At 45.1% G+C, this 10,000-nt stretch overlaps 1 protein-coding gene across 1 annotated transcript in view; it reads right to left on the reverse strand.

Annotated features, from left to right (window-relative positions):
- Window positions 1-108: 108 nt before the first annotated feature.
- The window catches only part of LOC117537784 (kinesin-like protein KIF1C), a gene marked incomplete at its 3' end in the record, with an annotated part of 26,863 nt that continues 16,971 nt past the window's right edge, over window positions 109-10,000 (reverse strand). The window contains 14 exon segments of the mRNA XM_034203131.1: window positions 109-209; window positions 689-784; window positions 2,641-2,789; window positions 2,881-2,959; window positions 3,258-3,336; window positions 3,429-3,494; window positions 3,586-3,663; window positions 3,739-3,850; window positions 5,207-5,385; window positions 5,856-5,921; window positions 7,565-7,665; window positions 7,747-7,825; window positions 8,027-8,103; window positions 9,000-9,127. Of these exon segments, the coding sequence (XP_034059022.1) occupies window positions 109-209; window positions 689-784; window positions 2,641-2,789; window positions 2,881-2,959; window positions 3,258-3,336; window positions 3,429-3,494; window positions 3,586-3,663; window positions 3,739-3,850; window positions 5,207-5,385; window positions 5,856-5,921; window positions 7,565-7,665; window positions 7,747-7,825; window positions 8,027-8,103; window positions 9,000-9,105 (1,368 nt within the window).

Genomic DNA, 10,000 nt, shown 5'->3' on the forward strand with positions numbered 1-10,000 from the left:
ATATTATGATATATTATATTATATTATATAATATAATATATCATAATACAATAATATAATATAATATATAATATAATAATAATATATAATATAATATATAATCCCCACCAGCAGTCTCTCCGCTGCCTCCTCTTTGCTGATTGGCTCCTCTTCGTCATCATCCATCAGCTCGTTGGGGGAGTCGTCTGACGCAGACTCCGCCTCCGCTCCTAAACAGGAAGCAGATTTTCAGAGTAAAACATCAGGAAAACAGGGTTTATTAGAAGAACAACCACAGGTAGGTTAACAGGAGTTCAATCTGTAGGAATCAGAGATTTTCAGAACAAAACTACAAGAAAACAGATTTTCAGAATAAAACTACAAGAAAACAGATTTTCAGAATAAAACTACAAGAAAACAGATTTTCAGAATAAAACGACAAGAAAACTGATTTTCAGAGTAAAGCTTGTAGGAAACAAAAATCGAAGAAAAGAATAAATTAAAAAGGAGATTTGTTTTACAATATAAATAAAGTTTTCTTTATAAATAAATGTTGGGACGACGAAATAAAAGTTATGCACAAAAATAAATAAATCTAAATAAAGCAATAAGTAACCGAGCAGACTTTTAAAATTAGTTTTATTAGATTATGTCAAATAAAAAGTGGATTTATTTATTTGGTTTAAAGAATCAGGTAAAAAACACACACCGGAGGGGGCGGAGCTATCCTTCTCTGCGATCCCATTGGCTGTCAGAGCCAGCTGCTGCAGGGAGGAGGGGGGGGCGGGGGGGCTGCTGTTGTTCACTGAGACAGAGAGAGAGAGAGTATTAATATCGCACACACAGACACGCACACACAGACACGCACGCACACACACACACACACGCACACACACACACACACACCGCAGCCGCAAACACACTCTTTAAATACCCTGCTCTCACATACCACACATACCGTACATACCAAAACACAAACCACACACACACACACACACACATTATTCCACACACACACACACACACACACATTATTCCACACACACATTATTCCACATACACATTATTCCACATACATACACACACACACACACACACACACATCATTCCACATACATACACACACACACACACACACACACACACACACACACACACACACACACATGAGCTGATCAATCAAACCACATGTTCATCCTGATTGGACCACATCTCAGGACAGGCCGTGTATATGCTCATTATATTATAACTCTGTAACCACGTGTGGCAATATGAAAGAAAGATACACACTAATTGAAATAGTTTTTATTAGTAAATAATGATGTTCAAAATAAAATAGTCCCTCCGTTGCCTTCTGCACGAAACATGGTGCGAGCTGGTTGCTAGGCAACAACACTAACAGCTAGCGAACACATCAGACGGAGAGCGTTGATCCATTATCTGGCTCTTTATTCACATGTGTTTGTTGTTGTTTGTTGTGCAGCCACTGGAACCTGTGCAGCATCAGCAGCTTGGCTCACGAGGTCACTTGGATAATAATCATTTAATAATTCTTTACATTTATTAAAGCGCTTTCCCAGATGCTCAAAGCGCTTTACAAATACACATTACACATATATCATACATGCAATGGTCACTGTGGACAAAACCCACAGGAGCAAGTTCAGGTGAAGTGCCTTGCCCAAGGACACACCGGCTTTACAGACGCAGCAGCAGCGGCGGGTTTCACCCCTTGATCTGATGATCATTGCACAGCGCACAGCGCACTGCGCCACCCGTCCCAATATAGTGTAGGTTGAGGTTGTTCTGGCTGTTGCTCGGCGTGGAGAGAATATCGCTCCACTCTCTCCGGTCCTGAGACTCGGCTTCCAGCAGCTCTGAGAGAGCTTTGCACCTGTGGCCACTAACGCTCATCATGTCTCTGCTTTGGTTCAAGACCCCATCAGAAAGCTTCTGAATGGAGGTCCTTTCCAGTTGGTCTGCCTGCTCTTCACGTAGCTCTGCATGTCGTCCTGTAGGTGCTCTCTGGAGAGAGGCACTGCTCAGTCCACTCCTCCACAGTGAGACCCCCCCCCCCCCCCCGAGGTCCACGCTAACCTCACATGTTTCCATCTTGTGCTTTGTACGTTTGTTTTGTAACGGACGAAATGTAAATATATTTATAAAACGGACAAGTCAAATCAAGCAATCTGATTGGTCGATAGCGTTATTGAGGTCCTCTTTGATTACAGATTTGAAAACATGGCTGCTTGCTTTAAAAGTATCAGAACTCATGATGTCAGACCTTGGAGAGTATCTAGATACCCTGCCCTGAAGCCAAGGAACTGCACACTGAATACGTCTCTGTCTGGAGCGCTGCGTAAGAAGGAGCTTTCTGCCTCGTTGCTTCTCCGCTGCTATTATTACACTGAGCTGTATGCAGAGTGTCAGAGTATCTGCAGTACAGAGAACAAAATGCATTATGGGTTTTTCTGTATAACGCAGTATCTTAGTGAGTATTTTGACTATTCAGCAGCTCCTGAGAGTACCGCTTGTATTAAAGTACGTGTTTCTGCATATTTTCTGTATATTTAAGTGTGTACTCGTGTTACAGAGGCTCCTCAGTGTACTACATGTATATATAGTGTATATAATGTGTACGTATAGTATTAGAGGTAGTACTTGTGTTCTGCAGCAGTTCTTGCAGCCCCTGACTGAACAGCAGGCTCCGGAGGCGCTCCACCTCGTCCTTCAGCTCTCGGATCAGTCTGGCGTTCGGATCCTCGTTGATGATGGCGTTGCAGCGGATCTGTTTGGCTCGGTCTGCGTACCTGTATATATATATATATATATATATATTAATACGTGTGTATAAGAGAGTACTGCAGTATATATATATATATACAGTATATGAGTATTTACCTCAGGGTGCTGAGTGTTTCCTCGTAGTTGATGTCGGCCGGACTCAGAGCCGCGATCATCGCCGTGCGGGAGTTCCCTCCTGAAGGAGATACACATTTAAGACTTTTTAAAAACCTTTCCACCAGATGTGCTCCAGCCAGCCTGAAGCATCCTCTGTGCTCCAGTCCTCTCAGTGAACACAGAGCTCCAGATCCATAACGTCAGGGTGATTGCACGTTCCCACACCCTAAAGCCAGACACTCTGAAGTGCGAGCAGTGATTCTCCAGAGAGTCATGAACAGAACATATCGTCTGAATCCTCTGAAGCCATCCGGACAGGTTTGATTAAATCTGCAGCTTCCTCAGACTGTTACGCAATGAGTGATGTTGAGACTGACCCAGGTTCTCCTTCAGCAGCCAGGTGAGCACGGAGTCTCTGTACGGGATGAAGTCGCTCCTCCTCTTCTTGTTGCTCTGCTACACATTCAGAAATCATATTTAAATGATATCACAAACAAGAACAAGAAAAACAAGTTTAATTCTTAAAAGGAATGAAATGATGTTCTTACCATCTCAGCGAGAGCAGAGATGACCTTCCCCAGCGTGGTGAGCGACTTATTGATGTTGGCTCCTTCCTGTTCAAATAAACACAGATGTTTTTATTAAAACTGCAGAAAGTGACGATTAAATTGTTAAAAATATATAAATGCAGATGTGACCTCTGACCTTTAGCCGGGTGCCCTTCGCCCCCGAAGAGTCGGCGCGTTCACTTCCTGCCAGATCCACCAGGCTGATCTTACTCACCTGGACACACACACATTTTACATTTCAATAAAATGCAATGTATTATCAGGACAGTAAATATGTGTCTTTCTGTACCTTTTCGGTGTCGAGGCCGGTCATCTGGTCTCTTCGTCTCTGAGTGAAGACGATGGTGAAGACGGCGTGAGATCGAGACGACGTCTCGTTCATGTTGGTCGCCGCCACCGTCCTGAAGACAGGAAACAGGAAGAAAGACAGATATTAGAATGGAAACCCCCCATGAAGTAACACAGGTCATTTTCACAGGTCGACTCATCTGGACTACAGCTCCCAGAATGCCTTGTAAAACAGGATGTGCAGCTAATCTTACATTTACAGTCCCTCTGTGTGCTTATGATCAAATGATGTAGAGCATATGAACAAAGAATATCATAAATGTCTACGTTTAATTTAAAGTTTTTTTGGGTGTATTTGATGTTATATTTATCGGCTTTATCTACGGCACCAGAGGCCTGTACGACGAAGCCGGTTCAACCTAACCTGGATATGTTTGAGTTAGCCGGTTGGCCTAATCCAAAACATACACGCTCTCGCTAAGCGGTCCTACGACGCTGGTTATCAAGTGGATCGCTCAAGCCAGCCGTGTCCTATCTAGTTAGGCGTTCACATGAGAGGGGTAGTATCTGGAGCATTCGACCAATCACAGACATGGAGAAGCGCACTGACAGCGCAGCGTCATACTTCCTGAATGAAAAGTCAACTATAATATTAGACGTATGAAGAAGTTTAAACATCCATGACTTAAACACTTGATCCAGGATCAAAGCCACAGAGCTGCACCTGCAAGGTGAACACAGCTGGGAACAGAACAAGTGTTTGAATGCGTACATTAACAGCTTTATGATATCACTGCCCGTCTAAGACACCATCTGACTTTCATTACATCTGACTCCAGTGTTTCCTCAACTTAATGTGTTGCTTCAAATAATGCTTCTGCATCCAGTCTGTGACGCTGTGAGTGTTGCACGGCCAGATACGGCTCAGCTGACTCAGATCAGGAGATGATACATTATGAAGTGATATGGACTGTACTTAATGTGACTCTGATCCGGTTACTTATGTTGTGGCAGATATTTAAATAAGCTTTCTTAACGCTAATGTTATAATAGTCAGATTGCTCTGAAGATGGAGCTGATATTCTATTCATGTTCACGTTCACACAGTCGGTGATTTTTGCCGGCCGTCTTTCCTGCAACGGCAGCTTTTCTGTATTTCCTTTCTCCTGTAATATGACTTGATCGCTTTAAACTCCGCACACTGAGCTCTGATTGGTCAGCAGGCGGTGCTTTCACTGAGTTGAGCTCTTAGCCTGCAACCCAACCTGCTCCGGAGCAGGTTAGCCGCTCAGCATCAGTTACCATGGAGATCTAGCCCGCTAAAAAGAGAACCAGCTTCGTAGGACCGGAAACCCAGAGTTACCCTGAAATTAGCAGCTAAGAGAACATCCGGCTCGTAGTGCAGGCCTCTGACCCCGGATGATAGTTATATTATAGAATATAGTTTATATATTAATATAAAGACGTACCGCGCCTTGTTGCCGGCGTCCATCAGGTCTCGGATGTCGGGGAACCCGGTGACGGCGAGCTTTGAGAGATCCTCGACGTACGGGCCGAGGATCGGATGCTCTCGGACCCGAAGAGTCAGAGAAGACTTCGGATTCAAGAGGTCTCGAACGCGCTCGCAGTAAATCTCCATGTAGGACACCTGGAGGGTGAATGGAGATATCACACGTTAAATGCATTACATATAAAGATTTTAGCGTTTTCAACTAAATGTTTCGAAACTATAAAAAATAAAACGTGTTTTTAAAATAAAGAAAACCATTTTACAAAATCACGAACAATTATTTAGTTTTCTTAAACACAAAAGCAAAAAGATCAAAATACATGAAAATAATTCTAAAAGAACATTTTTCACAAAAAGTAACCGAGAATTATAGATTTCTTAAAAAAAGGTAGAAAAAAAACCCTTTAACAAGAAACACCGTTTGTTTTGATCAGAAATAAGAAAAACACATTTACAAAGAAATTAAGAAAATACAATTTTTTTCGAAAACATATCTAAAAATTAAATAAATAAATGTGACGACAACGTTTCACAGAAAACCCGAAAAAAAAAACACTACGAAATAATTGTACAAAGAAAAGGGATCAGAAAGTTGATTGAGTTTTTACCTCCACAGAGTAGTTGAGGTCAGGATCAGCGTTCCCTCCTGTCCTCTGGAACAGGTCCTCACACAGCTGGAGGGAGAGAGGGCTCAGTAGCGTTCACTCATATATAACACACATCCTACTGAGACAAGTACCTGAGGAATGATGCCCCCCTGGCCCCCCCTAGAACCGCCCTTGAGGTGAACTGAGATAAGTACCTGAGGAATGATGCCCCCCTGGCCCCCCCTAGAACTGCCCCTGAGGTGAACTGAGACAAGTATCTGAGGAATGATGCCCTCCTGGCCCCCCCCCTAGAACCGCCCTTGAGGTGAACTGAGATAAGTACCTGAGGAATGATGCCCCCCTGGCCCCCCCTAGAACCGACCCTGAGGTGAACTGAGATAAGTACCTGAGGAATGATGCCCCCCTGGCCCCCCCTAGAACCGCCCCTGAGGTGAACTGAGATAAGTACCTGAGGAATGATGCCCTCCTGGCCCCCCCTAGAACCGCCCCTGAGGTGAACTGAGATAAGTACCTGAGGAATGATGCCCTCCTGGCCCCCCCTAGAACCGCCCCTGAGGTGAACTGAGATAAGTACCTGAGGAATGATGCTCCCTGGCCCCCCCTAGAACCGACCCTGAGGTGAACTGAGATAAGTACCTGAGGAATGATGCCCCCCTGGCCCCCCCTAGAACCGCCCCTGAGGTGAACTGAGATAAGTACCTGAGGAATGATGCCCTCCTGGCCCCCCCTAGAACTGCCCCTGAGGTGAACTGAGATAAGTACCTGAGGAATGATGCCCCCCTGGCCCCCCCTAGAACCGACCCTGAGGTGAACTGAGATAAGTACCTGAGGAATGATGCCCCCCTGGCCCCCCCTAGAACCGACCCTGAGGTGAACTGAGATAAGTACCTGAGGAATGATGCCCCCCTGGCCCCCCCTATAACCGACCCTGAGGTGAACTGAGATAAGTACCTGAGGAATGATGCCCTCCTGGCCCCCCCTAGAACCGCCCCTGGAGTGAACTGAGATAAGTACCTGAGGAATGATGCCCTCCTGGCCCCCCCTAGAACCGCCCCTGAGGTGAACTGAGATAAGTACCTGAGGAATGATGCCCTCCTGGCCCCCCCTAGAACCGCCCCTGAGGTGAACTGAGATAAGTACCTGAGGAATGATGCCCCCTGGCCCCCCCTAGAACCGCCCCTGAGGTGAACTGAGATAAGTACCTGAGGAATGATGCCCTCCTGGCACCCCCTATAACCGCCCCTGAGGTGAACTGAGATAAGTACCTGAGGAATGATGCCCTCCTGGCCCCCCCCTAGAAACCGCCCCTGAGGTGAACTGAGATAAGTACCTGAGGAATGATGCCCTCCTGGCCCCCCCAAGAACCGCCCCTGAGGTGAACTGAGATAAGTACCTGAGGAATGATGCCCTCCTGGCCCCCCCTAGAACCGCCCCTGAGGTGAACTGAGATAAGTACCTGAGGAATGATGCCCTCCTGGCCCCCCCTAGAACCGCCCCTGAGGTGAACTGAGATAAGTACCTGAGGAATGATGCCCTCCTGGCCCCCCCCTAGAACCGCCCCTGAGGTGAACTGAGATAAGTACCTGAGGAATGATGCCCTCCTGGCCCCCCCTATAACCGACCCTGAGGTGAACTGAGATAAGTACCTGAGGAATGATGCCCTCCTGGCCCCCCCTAGAACCGCCCCTGAGGTGAACTGAGATAAGTACCTGAGGAATGATGCCCTCCTGGCCCGGCTCCTGCCTCCCCATCATGGTGTAACTCTTGCCTCCTCCGGTCTGTCCGTACGCAAAGATACACACGTTGTACCCTGGGAGGTAAACAACAACGTTAGTGTTGTTATTGTTGTTATTATTAAATAAACAGTTGGATGATGATGAGCAGCCGTTACCCTCGAAGGCGTGCAGCAGCATCTCCTCTCCGATGTCTTTGTAAACCTGACGCTGACACGCAAACCCCGGCTCCTCCGCCTGAACATATCAATCACAACAAACACACATTCCTCAAATTAAATACATTCGTTTCCTCAAAATGGGTTATCTTTCTTTATATCCTTAAACATTAAATCCACATTTGTATCTCCTTCAAATCTAAATATACGCTTTTTATTGACTAACTTATCAATACATAATATATTTCTCTAAACACATGATGTAGCAGCATGACCTCACCGTGGTGTGGGACCAGTAGGAATAATCGAAGCTGAAGTTCTTGGCTGCGTCTTTGGGCTGCTTGGGGTTCGTGATGCCTGGAGAACAATGAATGATTATAAACACTTTGAAACATCTTGCATTTATTCAGACTCACACAGCGCTGAGGGGTTTACACACATTTAAAACACTACTCTTTCTATGTTCTATGTTAGAAAGCAGAATACCCAGCATGCCTCTGTCTCCCTGACATGTGACCTCTGAACCTATTTAAACACACACACACACACACACACACACACACACACACACACACACACACACACACACACACACACACCCACAGGCACACACACTTTAGTTTTCTCCAGCAGGTATTAATTCTCTCGACTCGTTTATGACGTTCGTTTTTTTTCACTTTCTCTCTCATTAGTACTTAATAACTAGTGAGCATGTAGTATAGACATCCAGTGTGTGTGTGTGTGTCTCTGTGTGTGTGTGTCTCTCTCTGTGTGCGTGGTGTGTGTGTCTCTGTGTGTGTGATGTGTGTGTGTGTGTCTCTCTCTGTGTGCGTGGTGTGTGTGTGTGTCTCTGTGTGTGTGTGTGTTGATGTGTGTGTGTGTGTGTGAGTGTGTGTGTGTGGCCTAGCATTACTATACTTGTGGGGACCTAAATCTGTTTACACAGTCACGTGTGGGGACTCGCCTCCCTTATGGGGACAAATTGGAGGTCCCCATGAGGGGGATCATTAATTTTAGGGTGAAGACTTGGTTAGGGTTAGGGTTAGACATGTGTTGGTTATAGTTAAGGTTAGGATAAGTCTCCAGGAAATGCATGTAAGTCAATGTAATGTCCCCTGAAGTGATGTATACATGGTATGTGTGTGTGTCTCTCTCTCTGTGTGTGTGTGTGTCTCTCTGTATGTGTGGTGTGTGTGTGTGTGTGTGTCTCTCTGTGTGTGTCTGTGTGCTGTGTGTGTGTGTGTGTCTCTTACAGGTGGTGTTTCCCTGCATCTGGATCACACACTTGGCGTTTCGTCCCGTTTCTCTGGAGTTGAACGGCCGGACTCGAACCGCCACTTTCACTGAGGCTCCCGCCATATTTAGGCCCCGCCCACTTCACCTGAGGACAGCCAATCAGAGAGCTCGCTTAAAAAACACATTCTGTATTAGAAAGAAAATTATGAAGAAAAGAAAAAAAAGAAGGCAGGGAGGTTTTGAAGGGGACAGGACAGGTGCATCATGGGAAATGTAGTTCCAGGTGATTCTCACTTTTAAACACGATAACTTTATGGACATTATGTGTTTTCTGTTAAAAAGACACTTGAAGGAAATACAGTTGTAATAAAGAGCCGTCTATCCACAGAACATTCAAAGATAACACTTTTGAACAGATTAGTCATTAAGTTGAAAGAAAGTCAGAATACTTTGTGAAAAGGTTACGAATATTTAGGAAAAGTTGCAATATTTCTGAGAAAGAAGTTATAAGTATTGAAGGAGGAAAGTCACATTTATTGTCTGAATTTCTTCAGAACATTAAAAGGGAAAAGTTGTGATACTTGTGATGAAATACTTTTAGAAATATTACAGTTTTTGTGCTTTAAAAAAACAACAAGTTGGAATACTTTAAGGCAACATTTTGAAAACTCTGAGATCTTATATCGTAACGGACGTGGGAAATAATCTGCAGAATGTCTCTTTCTCACTTCCTTTCCCTCCTCTCTAAACCCTCCTTCCTTTCCTTCCTCTTCACACATCTCGTTTTCCTCTCCTCCTCCCTTTCCTTTCTAATATTGTTTTAACTTCTTCTCTTCCTCCTCTTCCTCCTCTTCCTCATATGTTCCTCTGTCTCCACATTCCTCTCTGTGTTGTGTTTGGGGTCTTCATGGAAACTCCAGTCTCTCTCTCTGTGTTACTCTACTCCTCTGACACAGGTCCGTCTGTAAGTGAAGCTAATGCAGAAGAAGTGTGTGTGTGTGTGTGGTCTAGTATTACT

The sequence above is a fragment of the Gymnodraco acuticeps genome, unplaced genomic scaffold, assembly GCF_902827175.1.
Source record: "Gymnodraco acuticeps unplaced genomic scaffold, fGymAcu1.1, whole genome shotgun sequence".
Lineage (NCBI taxonomy): Eukaryota > Metazoa > Chordata > Actinopteri > Perciformes > Bathydraconidae > Gymnodraco > Gymnodraco acuticeps.